Source organism: Phasianus colchicus, chromosome 8, assembly GCF_987193195.1.
Source record: "Phasianus colchicus chromosome 8, bPhaCol1.hap1.1, whole genome shotgun sequence".
Lineage (NCBI taxonomy): Eukaryota > Metazoa > Chordata > Aves > Galliformes > Phasianidae > Phasianus > Phasianus colchicus.
In genome coordinates, this window is record NC_143443.1 from 31414571 (window position 1) to 31434482 (window position 19912).

General features: G+C 41.8%; 1 protein-coding gene across 10 annotated transcripts in view; it reads right to left on the reverse strand.

Moving 5' to 3' along the window:
* Positions 1 to 19912, reverse strand: part of FGFR2 (fibroblast growth factor receptor 2) — a 74911-nt gene that overhangs the window by 11175 nt on the left and 43824 nt on the right. For 6 of the 10 annotated variants that reach the window (XM_090145593.1, XM_090145591.1, XM_090145586.1 and 3 more), the window contains 7 exons: positions 16676 to 16866; positions 14423 to 14567; positions 12205 to 12408; positions 4398 to 4548; positions 1646 to 1767; positions 1004 to 1114; positions 62 to 252 (listed from right to left, as the gene is read on the reverse strand). In XM_090145593.1, coding sequence (XP_090001719.1) covers positions 62 to 252; positions 1004 to 1114; positions 1646 to 1767; positions 4398 to 4548; positions 12205 to 12408; positions 14423 to 14567; positions 16676 to 16866 — 1115 coding nt within the window. Of the gene's footprint in view, positions 1 to 61; positions 253 to 1003; positions 1115 to 1645; positions 1768 to 4397; positions 4550 to 12204; positions 12409 to 14422; positions 14568 to 15888; positions 16037 to 16675; positions 16867 to 19912 lie in introns of all 10 variants that reach the window. The other 4 variants (XM_090145594.1, XM_090145592.1, XM_031597376.2 and 1 more) reach the window with 2 other exon arrangements.

Genomic DNA, 19912 nt, shown 5'->3' on the forward strand with positions numbered 1-19912 from the left:
CTTAACCTACAACCAAATATGTACCGAGTGCTTCGTGCAGTATTTGCTGAGTTCTACCTACTTTTTGCGAAGCCAAGTATTCCATGCCTCTTGCCAACTGGTACGTGCAGGATACCAAGTCCTTGAATGTCATCTGCTCCTCTGGGACCCTGTTAATATCAAAGGAGTACTCCATCCCAGGAGGCCGGCGCGCTCGCAGGTACTCACGCAGGTTTCCTTTGGAAGCATATTCTACAATCACATACAGTGGACCTATGGGTAAACAGAAGCGTGTCAAAACTGGAGTAAGGTCAAAAGGTAAAACGGTTTTCTGTAGAGAATCTTCTGGTGCTCTATAATAAACAAACTGGATTAATAAATGTTTAATTGTGAATCCAGTAAGCACAACTTGAACAAAAAGGAGGACTGGGCTTTGCTAAGTGGCGGCCAAGGCTGCTTTAGAAGAATAATGGCAAAGCTGCATTAGCAACTGAAAGTACCTAAATCCCATTCCTTCCAGACCATGCCACGTACTGAAACACAGACATTTTCAGACCCAAAACATCACAAGATCTAACAAAATACTTTCGCTGTGTTTGATAGATTTTTCTAATTTCCAGATTTTGTACGTCTTTCTGCATGACTTTTTATATATAATTATCACTTAACAAAAACATCGTGGTCTTTAAAGAATAAAATTACTCATTTCAAATTCAAAGGACAAGAGTTTTACTGAAACAAGACTGACCATACAGGATGACAGATGTGGGTAAAGTCACTATAAAATGTCATTTTTCCCTACAGCAAGGGATTTGAGTTTTCACATGATATAGTACCCTTTCTCATATTAAAGCTGCAAATATAATGAGACACAGGAGTTAAAATATCGCTGCTAAGCTAGGGAAATATCTAAAAATCCCATCACAGCATGACAGTTTCCTTAAAAACTCCTGAAAAATGATGATTGATGAGAGTTCTGAAGACCCGTGTGAAAGTCCTGGCTTAGTTTCTTTTCTCTACTCACCATCCTGGGTACAGGCTCCAAGAAGATTGATGATATTTTTATGTTTCCCAATCATCTTCATCATCTCCATCTCTGACACCAGGTCGGATAGATCCTTTTCTGTAGCATCATCTGCACAAGACACAAGTTCAGTTCCTACTTTCTGTTGTCTCTATGGCTCACCAGCATGTGCTTCAGAATGTAGAACATGGGATTGGTTTTCTGCACACTGTACAAAGCCACGTGTTATGTCCTAATAAAAACTAGCCTCAGCCTCTTTGACAGACTGATTGCTTCTTCAATCACATGTTAAGCAATACAAAACATTAAAATCCTGTCCTTAACTATCAACCTTTAAAAACCACGTCTTTCCTAAAAGCTGGCTTCATAATAAAATTCAAAACGACTAGGCACTAACCAGCTGGGCTAGGATCTGCATGCAGACAGCTGCTGCTATGAACTCGCACAACGCCAATACGTCCAAATACTCGCGGCTGAAGATAAACAGGCTGTCAAGAGCCCAGATTTACACCACAAACCACCGAAGGCTGAGGTCAGCTATGTGCACTCTGACCCCCCCCACAACGACAGAGCTCAGACACTGCAAGGGAAACTTTTCATGGCTGAAAGCAGGCTGAAACCTTGCTTGGCCTGTTTTCTTACCTTTCAGCATCTTCACTGCCACAGTCACTGCTTCTTTGGGCCGGTCTTTGTCAATCCCCACCGCTTCGGCCATCACCACTTGCCCAAAGCAACCTTCCCCCAGGGGTTTACCCAGCGTCAGCCTGGAGGTGTAAACAGGGGATTAACACACAGCATCTGGGGCAGGGGCACAGCCAGCAAAATTCCAGAGCTAAATATAAAAGGCTTTCAACAACTTGCTGCAGCACTAAGCAATTATCATATGGAACTAATGAGATGCACAGCGTGTGTCAGTTTTCACGCACCCCACAGTCTGTTTTCTTAGTGACACTATAGTGAGCATCTAATACCAGCAGATCAGTTGCTAAACACAGCATTTAAGCTGCCCTTCTGCCTCTAACAGAACAGAACTTGCATGGGCAGAACTTGCAGAGCATCCAGGTGCAACCAAAGCTCGGGGTGCAGGAATGGAAGGCACAGCCTGGCTTCTCATGGTGGTTGGTGTGGCACGTTTTCTGCTTCTTCATGCAGACTGTGAGGAGATGGAAGAAAGGTTTCTTTGTGCACATCATCATCTGTTCAACGTCAGGCAGCTGATGGTTTGTGTGGTTAAGGGTGGTATCAAAACTAGGTGGGTGTTTTCAGGATCACTAACCCTGGGATATACCGGCATAGAGAGGGAACAGTCAAACATACTGTCAGCCTAACTTTTGCTCAGAATTCCTATTTTTGCTTTCTGCCTGTGGACGTGGGTCATGAATGTTTGCCTAATGATCTCTTGCACCAAAGGGATCGGCCAGGACAGAGAGCAGCCCAGCAGTGGCTGTGCTTGAGCTCAGCTGTGGGTGGTTATCAGCCCCCGTTATCACCCCAGTCCTCCTCCCTGCAGCTAAGGAAGCAGCCAGACAGACGTCTTCTTGCAGGAAAGGGGCAGGAGGACAAAGATGAGGGGCAGCCAGGGGGATGCTCGTGTGTCTTGAGCCACTGCCAGCTTTGCTCTTGCAGTCCCGCTGCCCCATGCTGCACTCAGAGTGGGAAGCAGAGACTGGGGAAACTGAAGCTCCATTCACATCACAGCAGCAGTGTAAAGAACCTTGTGAGAAGAACCGTCGCTATCTGGATCAGCTGCATATGCCAGTCTATAATGGTTGCTAAACCTGCTCAGCTGTAATAGGCACAGAGGCTTCCATCTCAACTTGAGGAGGATAAAAAAATAAAATACAACAAACTTCAAAGCCTCTGAGCCAAATCTTTTGGGTTCCAGCACAGTGCTCATGAGCCAGATTCTGTCTCCTTCACCCACAGATAATGCTGTTGAACTGCAGAGCGATGCTGCAGATGTCATAAAGGATGTTTGATGAACTTGTAGTAGTTGACATTATCCAACACAGCGGCCAGATTTGGGCAAACATTTCCATAACCAAACTGCTATAGTCATGGCTTTCCATGGCCACAAGCAGGACTCACAGGTATGATGTAGGTAAAGCTGGTTGTGAAAATCATGGACTTATATTTTCCCACACTGGCATGCACCAACAGAAGGCTCTTAGACTGGGGCAAGTGGCTTGCAAACCCTTCTTGCTTATCTGCTCAGGCACAAAGGAGAGGTGAAGGGCAGTTCCTCCCCAGAGCAACTCGTGGACGCTGTGTCAAGTGCAGTCTTAGCCGTGGTGAGAACTCCTCAATCTGTTTTGGATTGGTTTCTAAAGCAAACGCTGGCTTAAAAAGGTGCAAAGACTGAAGGGCAGCAAATGCTATGCTGAGGTCATCCTGCACTTTATCCAGAACTGAATTTGAATTTAGGATCTTGGCAGAGAACAAACATTTGCATTGGAAACTGATTAATTTATGTGCTATTGCCCTGCTAGGACTAATGTAACAAACCCCTCATTGTGTGCCTGCTGCCCCCCAACTTAATAAACTGCCTCTAAATAGCTTCCTTTCATTGGAAATCCGCTCCACCTACATTTGTGCTGAATGCCAGTTTTAAATGTTTAGCACACTAAAATTTTCCACATTTAGTGTATCCCCCAAGGGTATGGGGTATGTATACAGGCCCCCCTGTTGACTAGAATACTGCAGGTGGCAATTACTGTGTTTTCTACTAGTTTTCAGCTACATAATTAAAAGTAATTTCCAGAACAGTTGTCAGAATGTTCAAAATTACAGCTCTACTATCCAAAAGGCACAGCACTGAGCTTTCAAAGAACACTGCTCAGGACAGAAGGTGTCAGTTCCTCAAAGCCTCCTGAAAACTTCTTAAAATTAGTATCAACTTCAGTGTAACATCATGGCCCTTACCTGTGTTAATACCATCTCTTTTACATGTCCATTTCACATTAAGAAATGTGGTTATGCCTCTGCTCATTCAGCAGCTCATTTTGCATGTTTGCCTAACACCATTTTCTAGACTTTTCCATCTCCTATTTTATACCGTATTACATCTTTCATAAACATTGATCAATTATGCACTAAACTACTGGGAAATACGGTTTAGCATACAGAGGTATTGCTTGGGCTTATCTCAACCGCTCTTTTGAAGTGAAAATAAACCCCAACAACAAGCAGAGAAAATTCCATTTCTACTGAAAAATCAAAATAGATTCAATAGATAATTGAATACATCTTGATCTTCAGGGAAGGTTCAAGTAATCGAGATTTTCTTTTAACAAAAGCAGCTGAATGGTAGACATTCAGCAAGAAGCTTCCTCTCATACCATGTCATGTTTTACAGATGCACGCGAGGCGGTGGTAAGGAAAAAAGGCAACTTACTTATCTCTTGGAAACTCCCATTTCGGATCCTCTGGTAGTTCATATTCTGAGACCCCTGCCAGCATTGGAGCATCAGCAGTGGAGGACAGGCGAGTAGTTATCCTCACCAGAGGCGTGTTGGAGTTCATGGAGGAGCTCGAGTCAGCCGACACCTGTTATTGCAATGCAAGGTGCAAAAAACAGAAAGGCAGAGATGTAATCTTGGCCCAATATCTGAAAAGCAGTGACATATAAGAACCAAGCCAGCTTAGAACAGTGGTGCTAGGGAGAAGAGTGGCTGAATCTGAACTCATGTGTAGAGCACTATCCTACATTTACCCTCCCACGTTAGCACAACACTGACTCCAATTGCTGCCCCACATATAGGTCTGTCTCACAGTTTCAAACCCACAGATGTAGAGTTCTAAAAGCATTCACCCAGAAGGGAATTTAAATAAATGTTTCTCCCAATTTACTGGATTAATTCTTGTTTTGTTTTGTTTTTTTTTAATCAAGTGAGTATTTACATTACCAACTTAGATACCTAAGTGGGCAGCCTATACCATGAGCAGAAATTACCAATCAGCATCTTCCATTCACTTCTTGTTTCCCTTGTCACCACTTGTTTTCTGAAATCGGTACACAATTTAGTGTTTCTAAGTGTTGCTATTAAACCAAAATTTTCATTTTTTAATTGACAAATTTTCATTTTTAATTGACAGATTTTCACAAAAGTTCCCCTATTTAATCCACTAGCATCAATGACCAAGGTCACATGCATGTGTAAGAAATGTAAGCTCCTCTCCTATGTTTCCTAAATGTTGAATATTGAAACTATCAAAAAGCTATCACAATAGTAAGGGAGTACTTAAGAATTTAGTTCATTTAAAACTGAAGTAAAGATTCTGCAGGCAAGGCAGAGAAGAATTGGTTAAAAAACAAAATGTTTCACATTCAATGCTTCAAAATACAATTCACTTTGGAATTCATCATTGGCCTCAAAAAAGCCCACATTTTTCTCAGAGCACCACTTAATTGTAAAGTACTCTGAAAATGCTCCATCCACGTTAACAAAAATTGTGTTGGTGAAAATGGCACATCTTCCATAAGGTGCAACTTCCCTTACACCAGCAAACAACCTGCGGTCTTAAAAATGGCAGAAATACATCCAAAATTGCTTGCATGACCACTCTGTCCTCTCCTTGAAACATGAATCCTCCACCTCTCTTCAGGCCAAGCCGAAAGCTGATGGCCATGATGGGACGAAGGCTGTGTTGCAATGCCATCTCTGGGACCCATCCTCACATCAGGTGGTAGAAGACACGTATTGGGCAGCATCATCAGGGCCTCTCCCAAGCTGGAAGCTCAGAGCTATAACCATTACTCTTGGCCTTTCTCCTTATCATCTGGAATCAACTCTAGCACCAGGTTTGCTTATGTAAAATGTCACCAGGCCAGTTTTGTGCCAGAGGTCTTATAGCTAGATAAAAAAAAGCTCTTATAAGCAAACAGATCCTGTCAGCGATACACAGTGATACGAACACAAAATCCTCTTGTTTCTATGACACCTGATAAGTGCTCAATTATATTAAGTCCAACTAACAATCACAGTGTCACAGCCCACTGAATGACTCAAGCTCCTCAGAGCATGGCTGAAAGGCTTCTGCGACCATGACACACTCTTGCACAATGTATTTTGACAAGACAAGGCTAAAGCGCTCAAATTTCTCATGATGACCTTGTTACATCTTTGGTTTAGATGCCTTTTTGCAGGTAGACAACTTCAAGACCATCCCATCAAACAGGTTTGGGTTCTTGACGAGGTTTTTTCCGCAGATCAAAGACTAAGCCTGGAAAAGGGCTTCGTAAGGAAGAATGCATTGAGGGCTGCTTTCAAAAGATTAACTTTGGTAACTGGTTTTGAAGCTGACTGATAGACCTTCCTTGAGATCAGAAACTCCAACTTCTGCTCCTGACATATGCCCAGGAACAAGAAGTACAGCTGCACAAATAAAGCTGCCATTCAGCTAGGGAAGGTGGACCTCCTCCCCCCATCCATCCCACCATCATTAGCCTTAGTATTTACTCTCAGCAAATAAAAGTACCTGGCACATTCCTCTAGAATAATAAATACAGTGACCACTTGGGATCCAAACAGAAAACTGCTATTAATGCGGACTGCGGGGCTGTAAATAAATCAGTAAATGAATACTGAACAGAGCCCTTGGAGAAGGATGCTGCCATGCCCAGCCCACAGCAGGAACACACCTGCTGAAGCTGAACTGCTCATTCAGATCTGCATGGCAAGTCACTAGGAGAACCAGGACCAGAAATAGACTTCTACTCATTTTCATGATTTCACTACAGTTTAAAAGTGATGCTTCATGAAATCAATCAGCTCAGCACTAAGAAATGTGCAAATCTCCATCAACAGCAAGTCTACCCCTGCACTTCAGTTTTCTCCTGTTTCATTCATCTTTTCATCTCTCTCACTGGAAACCTACTACTAAATTCCCTATGACCACTTCCTCCATACTTTCAAAATGCACCCACTGTTCTCCGGCCATTCTACCATTATACTTATTCAAGTCCTGACATTTATATATATCCAATGTCTTTCCATGGGACAACATAAAGGCAAATTTAGATGATGCTCCTTGTGTAACAGAAATTGGCCAAAAACGTTCTGGGGTCATTTTCCTCATAAAAGTGTATTTTTTACTGACACTGTTTAGATCTCTGCAAAAGCTCCATCTTTTCTCTAATTCACTCACAATTCAGCAGCCTTACAGTAGTAAAAACTGGGAAATGTAAACTTGCAATAAACTGAAATACCCTGGTTAGACATTCCGAACACAGACATTAAATAATAACAATAATACTACAGAAAAACAGATAAATGACAGACGATTTCCCATTCAACAAAACTCAACGTGTTTACTTTGCACAATAAATAAAAGATTGACTGGTGATGCTGCAGATAAACAAAGTACACTCACTTGGATAGGAATGATGAGAAATCCAGAGGAACTCTTCAAGTGTTTGGGATAAGAAAAATGGACTGCACTCCCAGGGAACATTCTCCTGATTGACTGGCTGGAGCAGAGCAAGACTTATAGGAGCCAAAGGGCTATAAAGCCTGCTCCAGAAAAGGCTCAGCCAACCTAGGCTTCAGTTAAAAGAGATTTTCTGTTTTAAAACGGCCCTTTCCCTTTCACGCAATAGTAAATAATTAACCTTTGAACACATCTCTTAGCATCTCTTCTCACTGCTTCAGAGCGCGCTATAAAACGATGAGGAAAGTCTTACATACTCGTAGCTCAGTATGCATGGTCAATTTTAGTCTACGTGGGTATGCTTAAGTAAGAGGATGTAGGAAGCCTTTTTCCAGCCTGCTGCTTCCCCCTCTTCACACAGGTTTGAGAAACAGTGGTGATCCTGCCACGATCCCCACACCTCAGGGTGCAGAGCTGCTTTCTCCTTAGTTCCATGTGCTCTTTTTGCTTTCAGTTATGCAACAATTCAAGGCAACAAAAGGGGTAACATAGGCCACGTTGAGTTTTCCCAACAAGCTTGCAATTATATTTGGTTACAGACCCAAAGCCACCTCTGGGTCCACTGGGTGCCACAAAGCAGAAGGCAGACATCCATCCAAAATGCTCAACCTTCTTGGCCAACCACCCAGCCCACCAAGAGGTGCTTCTCTCTTAGCACATTGCTAGTCAGGAGGAAGGAAGCAAGGAGGGGCACTTGATGGAGGTGAATGAGACATCTCCAGTGCCTACTCACCACACTCATAGTGCCTGTTTTACGTGGTTACGTTATCCTGAAGAGTCATTTGGGTGCTTGATTAAAGAGAGGAAGGCAAAAGTCCACTTGACACAAGCAGAACACTGGAAGGACTACTGTGCTATATGTTAATCTCAAGAGGAAGGCAGTCCTCCACTATAACGTGCTTCCTGTGTGCCTTCTGCTTTTAGGAGGCCATAACCAAGCAGAATATCAGCCTCAGACACATCCCAAACCCCATTCCTGCACTTCAGAAGGAGAAAAGCCCACTGTCTCCAAACCTCATGTACTTAGCATCATTATATCCCCATTTTAACTAAGTATTTGTCCCTCAGCCAACGTGCTGCATTTAATCAGCTTTGAGATAAATACTTCACAAGCATTTCTAAGCAGAGCAGCATTTAAAACTTAAAATGAATCTTTAGATGCTATGTGGAAAAATCAGCTGCGGAGCAGTGTGTAATTGTCTGTAATTGATTATGAAGGGTGTTTTCCTCCACTGATGATTTATGCTATATCCTGAAGCTCTGGCACTCACACTGTGAGATTTTAGCAGCCATGTGGAGACTTCCTATAATCGTCAGTCTTTTTTGAAGGCTCTGCTATAGAAGTTAATTTGAAGTCATCTGCATATACATATATAACTGGTAAGCAGTGCAATTAAAAACGGTCCCTCTAAGTGCCTGGATTTAGCAAAATAAGGTAAATTTGCTACAGGAGCCTGAGGATTCCTAAGGTAAGCTCTGGCACAGCACAACTCCTTCAGGAACAGATTTCTTTTCAAAACACACAGCAACAAACTAAGGATACAACTAGGCAATAGTTTCCATATAGAGAAACCAAAGGATAAAGCAAGAAACTAAAGAACGTAAGGCAGTAAATTTCTTGGAACGTGTCTTAGTACAAGTTATGTATCTATCTTTGAATTTCAAAGTCTATTCCGTGAAGTGAATTAAACTTCCACAGCTCGATCCTACATGCAATACTGTGTTAGTTTACTTGATCCAGATTTCTCTTTCTCAGGCTCCAGCTGCCATCATCGTTCTGAACGCAGCCATTTTGCCTGGTGAGCTGCAGCCTTGCTCTAGATCAGCCTTTGCTCATCACAAATGTATGCACTATATCTTTATATAGAATTAGAACAACCAACCCCTGTCCGTGTAAATTAACATTAACGTAATTAAGATACAGTAAAAGAAATCATTCTTCCCTCCTAAGGCGTGCACACACACAAACACACAACTGAGCAGCCCCAAGGCTTTACAGAATAACTGCACCTCCTACCAGTGCCTGCCCTTGGCCCATCAGTTCAGAGAATCTATTGGCTGCAGCCTGTGCTGCAGGTCGGTGTGTGAGCTCTGCAGTGCTTCTTCCCACTGCCTGGGGAGCTGGCACTCCCATGCAGAGCACGGCCAATACCAGTGGAGTGCTGCAGCTCTCTGTAACTGCTTGTTACGTTTCCCTGTAAGCAGTTTCTATCTCGAAAAGCAAGAACCAGAGCTGAGTGAGGGGCAGGGCTGCAGAGGGAGGGAACCGATAATTCCCAACTTCATCGTGATCCTTCCTATGAAGAGAACCGTGTTTTGGCAGGAAAAGAATGCCTGCATGTGAGAAGTGATAAAATCCCGTAGTAGCTCAGACTAACTAGCCAATGTATGAGAGTCCAGGCCTGCAAATCAAACCACATGTTACCAAACAAGACTCCTAAACGAGATGGCATCACAGCCACTTGAACCAGTATTCTTTTCATACCCACATCCTTAGGGAGCCTGACCTCACAGAAGAGAGCTTCCAAGACAATATCATGAATTCCCCAAACCATGGCCTCATTTCCCTGGAATCCCACCAAATCATCCACTGGCCAGGCTCTCTGCTGCGCTCACACCATCTACCTGTCACAAGCACTTCCCCCTGCTCACTCACACTTATCCTCTCAGCTTTTTGGCCATTCCTCTGTCCCTCTCCTGCAGAGCACAGCACACAGGCAAAGGAAAGCCTGCTGCACCCACGTCTAAGGAATCTTCATGGCACACAAGCAAACCAGGGACTGCTACCTCGTCCTGCTCTCTTAACCTGATACAATTAGTGAGCTGATCAGTGAAATCATCAGAACAAAGATGCAGATTTCTTCTCAACAGCTCTTTTCCTCTGTGAAGATGTGCCTGCAGAGAGCCCTTGAATGAGAAACTCCTGTTAATGAGGGAGTAATCCGGAGAATTGAGAGCAGTGGAATTTCTGCAGGAGGTTTGCTTAGGGGTTCTCACTTTCAAACATGTACTGTTTTTCAAATATATACTCCCACTTTTAAAAGCAAAATGCCTTTTTTTTTTTTTTTTTTGCTATGGCTGAGGAAAAGCAAGTGAAACGACAGACTTGACAAGCATGTTTTATGACAAGGATGTTGTCCTCTGTGAGAACAATAGCTTTGGAGAAGTTCCATATTGCATCATTTAATGATAAACAGCAAAGCTGAGGGCAGTGATAGGCACCAGTGTCACACAGAAATAACATTCTCCCATCGAGGAACCATTTGCAACTGACACAACTGAGCTCACACCAAACCTCAAGCAGTTTTTATGCCATCTATTCATCTCTGGGTAATTACGATACTCTTATATTCAAGCAGAAGTCTAATAAATGTTTTTCCTCTAAGCTGAATATTTATCATTCTCTGCCTAGTTAAGTGTACAGATTCTGAAAAGCCCTCATTATCCAGAAAACTACACTGAGTTTTAACTACAGAGACATATAAATTGAGCTGAGGGCTTCTCATCTCTTTTTGGGATATACTCACAGGCCAATGTACCTCTCCTCTCTGGTGATTTTCAAGCAAATGACTAAAACCACAATTTTTTTTATTATTATTTTTTTTTAAGTGGCAAAGCAAGCCAGAGAAAGTAAGAATTATCATTTTTGCTTATAAAACAAACCAAATATTTTTCAGATTGGATAACAGTCACGTCCCTCACACCAAGACTGTTAGACACCACAGCTTAGGGGACAACCTTCAACACAATAATGCAGGGATTTCTCTGCCATATTTCTAGCCAAGCATTTGAAATCCCAAGACCAAGATCCCCCCTGAGTGTGCATCCAAACTTTCAAACACCTACAATGAAGAGGGAAGGGGTATTACTATGATACTGAAAAAAAACCAAAACAGGTTGGCTACAAGAGCCACACGCAGAAATTCAACCCAACCCATGAGGTTGCAGATGGACCTGAACTCATCAGATTCACACTGCCCTGACCAGACCTGGATCCAAAGTCTTTAGGAGGCCATACGTTGTAGAATAGAGGCTGTTCTGGCGGGTGATGGCCTGTGACAAAGCCAAAGGCATATTACCTGCTCAGCTGTGTTGCTGCTCACAGTGTTGCCCTTTCCAGCAATGCTCACTGCCAGCAACAAGCAATTGCAAATTATGCTTTGTGCAATCCTGTTGTGTGCATTTCGCATCTGACTCCCACTTTTGTTTCTCACTCAGAAACATCAGCAGCTTAATCAACTGCCCGAGATCTGATTTAATATTGCCCCTGTTTTTACTTTATTGCAGCTTTTCCATTTTGAGGTGTTCTCCGGGTGCTTGGCCATGAAATTTCCCCCTCTTCCTGAAAAATACCTCTCTGTATCTGATACCTAGTTACTACAATAGAAGTCACCTTAGAAACATCATAAATACACAATAAAACAGGATTCTGTTCCAAAGTCAGCAAAAAAATTTTCCATTGACTTCAACAAGCTGTGGGGTCAGGCCCCAAATTACTTGCAATACATTTTTTTTTTCCATCTGTAGGACTGCTAATACAGAATATATTCCATCTTTCACATTTTTGCTCCAACATCCCTGACTTTCTTGCCTTGAGACTGCTGCAGCAAGATGCACTTTCTTCCCATGCCAGTCTCCTTGGCTTCAGACTAAAGCCAACCCTCATTACAATTTGCTTTCATGCTCCCTTATTCCTCCTTCCAACGTTCCTATCAGAAGGATGTGCTGGCTTTGGGTATTGGTAAAAGTTCTTCAAACTCTTTATCTACTTTCTGTTACCTGTCTGCGCAGAGGGATTCGCTTTGTCAGCTTGTGGACAGCGGGCTGGCTGCTGAAGTCAGGCTTCTTGGTGGTGTTCTTCATGCGGCACAGGATGACCGTCAGCACCATGCAGGCGATCAGGAAGACCCCTATGCAGTAAATTGCTATTTCCAGGTAGTCTGGAGATGTTGGATATTCCTTTTCCTTTTCAGGAGCTGGATTGCAGGATTTCGGGAGGGAATAATCATGCCGCAGAGTTAGCACACAGAACAAGCACAGCTCAGCACAGTGCATGGAACAACATAAAACATCAGCAGTTCTAGCAGTGACTTTGTGACACATCGATCACTGTGGATAGTTAGGCCTGAAATCTGAGAGCTGTTCCTCTCTAAAGATCACCATTTTAACATCTCAGCCATAGTGTGTGTGTTCATGAATAGACCTATATAGGCATACACTTGTGTCTGCCTGCTGAGGAGACACATTCACCAAAATATCAAATAATCCCCTATTATTTTAGGGGAGAAGAAGGAATTGAAGTGCTCAAACTAGGCACATGTTCATTTTATTGCTCAAGTCAACCTTCAGAAGCACTGTTCTTCCTTTTAACCACATAAGGCATATTTAAAGATTAAAAAAAAAAAGAAGAATTTGCTAGTCTAAAAGTATTATATCACAACGTGCAAACAGAAGTTGGGGCTTGAGTCTGCATTGCTTGTTTATCCAAAATTCTCACTGGGCTCTTATAATACAGAAGGATAAATTGGTCCCTCACCATACTTTTAAATTCAATTGAACTGCTAGCAATTTGCCTTTGTGAGTCCTCCTTTGTCAGCCACACTAAAGCTGCATATTTAAGGAATGTGGTTGCTAGTCTACGAGACTGGTTGCAGAGGGAGTGGTTCTACCTAGATGTTACTCTGACAAACAACTTTGAAACCATCTTCAGGATACTTATATGTACAAACACAGTCCCTAATCCCTTATCTGGGGTTCATCCCCCAGATAGGCAGCATTCCACAGCAGTCAGCAGTCACTCCACAAGCAATGCACGTTCAAGCCAAAATTTTCTTGTGCCTTATTCTAGGCCAACAAAATATTTCATTCAAGAAAATTGCTTAAAAAATGCTGTTCAAGCACTTGCAAAATGCAAACACTGCTAGCAGAAGCAAGATTTACACAGGCACTGCCTGCCTGCTTGGTGGCAGACCACGCAGGCTTGGTGTTCATGTAAGAGTGAGATGTAATAACATTGTGCCATTCAGTATATTTTGATAACGGTTAATGTCTGCAGAAAATTTCACTCGTGTACCACGAATCTCAGCATTATGTACATGCGGATTTTGTACCTCTTACTCAGGATTAACAATTAATAAATGGTAAGCACAAGATGACCCAGCAAACCTCAGGTGGTTCACATTTTTTCAAAGGAACTCCTAAGGCAGCTGCCAACAGCTATAAACAAGAACATTTGACTAACGTCAAAACCAACTATGGTTACATCTTCTAACAGCTGATAACAATTTTCAGGCAATAAAGCACGTTGATGTTTGTTTCTTTTCAGGACAGAAACATCATCAACCCCAGAACAGCAAGACATGCTTTGCAGTAAAAGCAAATGACTACTTGTTTTCTTAGAGCATGCGATGTTCAAAGATGCACGGAGCTGATTCCCAAGAGATGAAGGGCACTGCTTCTGTACACAATCCATGGGCATCAAAATTAGAATCTTCATAAAAGGTTTGGATGATAAGTAACAGTGAATTAAGCATCCTGAATAGCTTGTGTATTCAGATGAACCGTTACATGATTATGGCCAAATCAGTCCCCAAGTTTCTTGGGATAACTTTGAATTTCTTCCTTTTGAAGTTTACAATGATTTATGTGCTGATTTTCAGTTATCTCACTGAAGTGAGAAGGAAATGCAGTTCCTCAACATTTCTGATGAACGTTTAACAGATGTAAACATAATTTAAGTGCAACAGAAGTTGTCAATTTTGGCTTGTTTTGTTTTTTTTTTAAGGGGATTTGGACTTGTAGACTAGAATGTGTCACAAGACAATCCACTGGCTTGCGACAAGTGTGACTGTACATATAATTATTATACAATCATCATAAAAATGTTGAGGAAGCCCAAAGTCATTTTCTGAGACAGAAGCTGTGCTAATTTTGCAGCACTCAACAAGGGGAAAAAAAGAGGAAAAACCACTGAAAGAAAGCAGTGTATACCTGGCAGAACTGTCAACCATGCAGTGTGAAAGGATATCCCAATAGAATTACCCGCCAAGCATGTATACTCCCCAGCATCCTCAAAAGTTACATTCCGTATATAGAGAACCTCAATTTCTTTGTCCGTAGTGTTAACACCGGCAGCCTAGAAAAAAAAAAAGAGGGAAGCAAGAGAAAAAGCTAGACACTGAGAGAACTCTTGTGGATAGGGAGATGGAGCCACAGGGCTTTGCGCTTCAGAAAGGCAGAGGTGGAGAGATGCAAAGCTCCTTCCCCATCCACAATCCCTCTTCCAAAAGGCGTTTACCAACAGGTCCCAGCTCACCTCAGAAAGTAATCAACACCCTTCACCAGACCAAAACTCACCACCTAGACATGCATGCAATCATACGACATGGAAAAATTAACCCACAAATCTTTTTTTTTTTTTTTTTCTTTCCCTTCTCCCTTGTTTTCAATAAAAGAGTGGTGGAAGAAAAACAAAGAGAAAACAGACACAGAATGTGGTATCCTTTATATGTAGTTACCTGCATCAGAAGAATTAATTTACAAATATATATATATATATTTATTGGGTAAAGGCAAAAGAGGGCAAATTCTGCTCCAAATGACAGCACTTGGCAGAAGTCTCAAGCAGCCGATGGTCCCTGCATCATCTGCTGCACTGAAGTTAAATCAAGAAGCACTGTTAGGTCATTATGCACCAAACCTATCATGGATTCAGTGCTTCTCCAATCTTTTACAAATAGACAGAATCCAAAACCCAGAGACTCTTAGACATGGAAGTCTCTAGATGTCCCAGAATGAGTACAACAAGAATCCATGCCAATGCTTCTGTTCTGGAGATTTAGAGAAATTATTTTAAATAGAGACAGTTGTTGTTTGTTATCTTTATTCCATCCAAAAACATTACTTTGAAGTATGTGATGATAGAATAAAAATATTTTCACAAGACCATTTCTGAGTAAATTTAGTTGTGAGTTGCAGTCACACTGTTGCCAATCTTTATTGCTCATGATGGGTTGTTACCCCACCAGGAATGGATGAATGGAGGCCAGAAGTGCTTCAATGGGCACTTATGTGAACATTTCACATATACATATACATCACATACATATGCATGTGATACACTAATTAGACTGTAATCGCATTATTCATCAAGTACCGTAGATGAGAACTGCAAAGTATGCAGGATTAACAACAAAACTGAACACAAACGAACACACAGACACCAGACACAAGAAAGAATAAAGACCAACATCAGAAACCATTGAGTATAGCACACAGAATATTGTGGGAATTTTTCCATGGCTGCTGGTGTAATACCAGTTGCAACACCAAAGGAGGATTACAAATATACCACAAGGCCAAGGAGTTATCCTACAAGCTGCCTGCAGTCTCCCAAAGCACCATTTTTTTTTTTTTTCCAGCTTCTACATCCAGCTTTCTTTAAAAAACATTGTTACCTTGTAAACTCGGCAGAACAGAGAGCCAGGCAGACTGGTTGGCCTCCCCTATATAATTGGAGACCTTACAAATATATTCTCCAGCGTCCGCCTCTGTCACATTGTACAGTGTCAGCACTTCAGCATTGGAACTATTTATCCCCGAATGCTAGAATAGACCAATAACACAGGAGAACAATGTAACTGCTGTCCAAATAGGACACAAATCTGTCTAAGGTCCCACCACCAACACCTCATATGAATATGACTTCCACTTCATGCAAGCATCAGGGGCAAAACATTTAGGGTCTGAGTTTTGTTCGCTTGTTTTTTTTAATCCGAAGCATCGCCAACCAGCTTGGAAAACTCCACGGTGCAGAACAACCTGGTGCCACATCACACTGGGGACAAATGGACATCCTCACAGGCTCAGCATCCAGAAAACCCAACCCTCCGACAAACTTTTGGCAACAGGTGTCATGTGTCTAAACAGTCTTTGAAACAAACAGGGTGAGGGAACATCAGTGAAGTTATTTAAGAGGGTTTTCGTTCTTTTCTGAACGAGCCATGCCTGAAATGTTCAGAGATAAAGGACTTCAAGGAAGTTTAAAAAAAAAAAAAATCAAAAGCATCTATAAGCTGCATAATTAGCATTCAGGCTACCGAATGTTTATCTAACTTTTCATTTGTAACAAACACTTCCAATTTCAAAAGAAGTTCCGATCTCAAAATCCTTGGATTTACATCAAATAAATGTAACTCTTTAAAGAAGCTGTCACCAGCAGTAGCAGCATCTGCAACGCCTCACCTTTAAAACCTGAAGGTAAGGCAGTCCATCTGGTCCGTATCTACTGCCATTCTTCTCTACGTGTTTTATCCACTGAATGTGGGGTTGAGCATCACTGTAGACTTTGCAGACAAACTCGACATCACCTCCGACTACAGCTGAGGCATTTGCTGGAAGGCCAGCTTGGAGGATGGGCCGGTGCGGTGATCGCTCTGTTCCAGTGGGGAGGGTGAGGAGCAAGAGAAAGAGAGAGAAATAAAGATGCATAAATAAGCAGAGCTGCCAAGAAAACTGTAAGTGAACTCGAGCCAAAAAGCCCTGTAAGTCTGTTGGCTGACTCCTCCGAAATAACACTGCAGCCAAAACGTATAACGAAAACTACAGTTCAAAGGAGATGACTCGAGCACTACACTTGTAATGTAAAGAATAGTTATTTGGGGGGAGGGGAGAAACCTTGACTAAAAGCTTTGTGCGTTTTTTGCAGCGCAGACAAGTAAAATATCTTCTTTTTCAAGAGTTACTCTAAGGAAGTACGTCTGAGTTTTGAAACGCTGTAACTGGACTAAACCTCCACCAATGAGGGGCAAACAATCAGTTGTTTTGTTTTTTGTTGTTGTTGTTGTTTGTTTGTTTTTTTTTAACTGAACCAATAAGGTGTTACAGAAAACCAAAAGATATTTCTCAAATGCAGCAGCAAAGCTCTCAGCAGCAGGATGCAGCATACACGGCACATCCCAGACAGCTCCGCTTTTTAGAACACTCTGATCAATACTACAGCAACACTCAGACACAGCAGCACAAATACCAATTTGTTATCCTGAGCAGGACTCAAACCAATACTGAGCTATTTAGAATAAGTAAACAAACAAACAAACAAACAAATAAAAACAGTATATTTAATGTGAGCTCTAATGGAGTTTATTATTTATTTGCTATCCTAAGCATTTCATAAATGCTGTTCATTGAGCTGGCATCACCGAATACATTCTTCATCCGGGTATCCAGAGAGGCATCGCAGCCAGCATTCCAAGCCTGGTTTTGTGGATGTTTCTTAGCAAAGCATCGATTGGAGCCTTCTCCTCAGTTATGAGGTGAGGCAATTTCCCACCACTGTCACCAAGCCCAACCTGAATGCTACTCAAATCTCCCTGGTGATGAGCTGGGCACGAGCCTGGACACAGCAACCCTTCAGACAACCTCCGCTCTCATCCTTCTGTAAGTGGGAACTCATTTCCTCTTCGCAGAATCATAAAACCACCAAGGTTGGAAAAAACCTATAAGATCATCCAGTCCAACCATCTGTTCATCACCAATAGTTCTCACTAAACCATGTCCCTCTACACAACATCTAACCATTCCTTGAACACCTCCAGGGTTGGTGACTCCACCGCCTCCCTGGACAGCCATACGAAAGCTTAACTCAATGCATATCTTTTCATGGGAATATAAAGTTAATACTGACCCATACACAGGTTCAGTCTATGAATCAGAAGAGAAGAGCCCATTACTTGTCACTGCCTGAGGTTCAGTACTCCAGGAATTTTTTTTGAAGATCAGGAAAATAGAAGCAAATCTAAATATTTATTTTTAGAGGCTGTGCGCTGCGAAAGCTTTCGCCTTAAGAGCCAAATCAACTGAATTTCAAATCAAGTGCTCCTTCTTAAGCACACTAGTTTCCAATAAACTGTTTCACAAGCAAACATTGCGAGTGTAACAGCAAATAATGATGCCCATGGAACAATGGGATCTTTCATACCGTCCAATATATTTGGCATGCGGCAAACATCTACTGGGAATTTATTCACTGAGGCTATGCTGGCAGCACACTACAAAGCAGCAGTCTTATTTGACTTGTGGCAAAAGTGCATTTGTATTGCAGTTATTAAATTATTCCATGGCCATGTACGTCGTTTTCAGAAGACCTAGGAACGGTTTAACTTTGTGTTTTTACTTGTAAATTACAGTAGATTGTACAAATTACTATTCTACCCGTTCTAGAGAAAACTTTTGAAGTTTCTCACCTTATCCCAAATAAGCTCTAATTCCATCTCCCTCGCCCCTTCATTTGGGTACAAAAACAGCAAGCAAGATCTCTCTTTAATAGAAACCTTACACCATCTTCCAAAACTTATTACAGCTGCCTTCGGTATAAAATGAAACCTTAGAGAATGTTATTTAAAATGTTTTTTAGAAGTCAGTAGGCCTCATGTTTCATTTCTCCACATCAGGGTTTGATTTCCTTTGTGACCTTACTCGCTGCCCTTAAACAAACCAGAGAACGAGGCCTGAAACATCTTGGAAAAGTTCCCACTATGGCAGCACCAACACACGAAATGTGTTTAGTTTATCCCGATAGCCATCAACGATTTAATCTTTTATCGATGACTGTCAAACGTCTCCTCTACCAAAATAGAAAAGGCCAAGCAAAGAAGCAAAAGTTCTTACATTCTCATCCCAAATTCCTTAAAAAATTAAAGAGGGAATGCATATGCATAGGTAAAACGTTTGTGAAATTTCTGCTCTGAGGGTATGTGTGCTAAAAAAACAAACTTCAGTTGCCCTCCAACATGCAGAGCCATGTCTAGTATTCATTCAGCTCCCCTGCCTCAGTAGAAGGGAGTGCTCCTGTCTGCGCACAAGAAACACAGAGGACCATAAATATCACGATGCTCATTCAGAGGGCTTTCATGTCAATCCTGGAATCCATGGGCCACACGAAATGATATGCGTGTTGGGGAAAGTAACAAAATGCAGACAGAAATTCCACTAATGACTAAATTCTGTACAGTATCACTGCTTGGAAACTGTCACTCCAGGATGTTATCCAGTCTTTGCTATTTCTCAGCAAACTACACACATTTAGGGATTTAGCTTAGGTACTGTCACAAACCGGATTCATAAATCTCACATCACTTTTTCACATTTAAAATACAAGCCTTACATTTGTAAGCAGTTATCACCACTCAAACAACTGGCTATGCTAGTATTATATGGAATATCATATTTTCTTTTTTATTAAATACTAGTATAAGAGTTAAAGATGCTTTCTCAAATATCTTACAAGCTGCTGAAACTGATGTTACATAATGTACTAATTACAGTTAGGACCATCACTAAGCTATAGTGACTCTGTATATCCCTAGTTATTTCACTCAAACAACATTTTCATATTGAATAAGCTGGCAATCAAGCTTGCAACTCTGATACCCTACTGGTCTCAATACGGCCCTTCGTTCATTGTTGTTGAATTGAACCTCA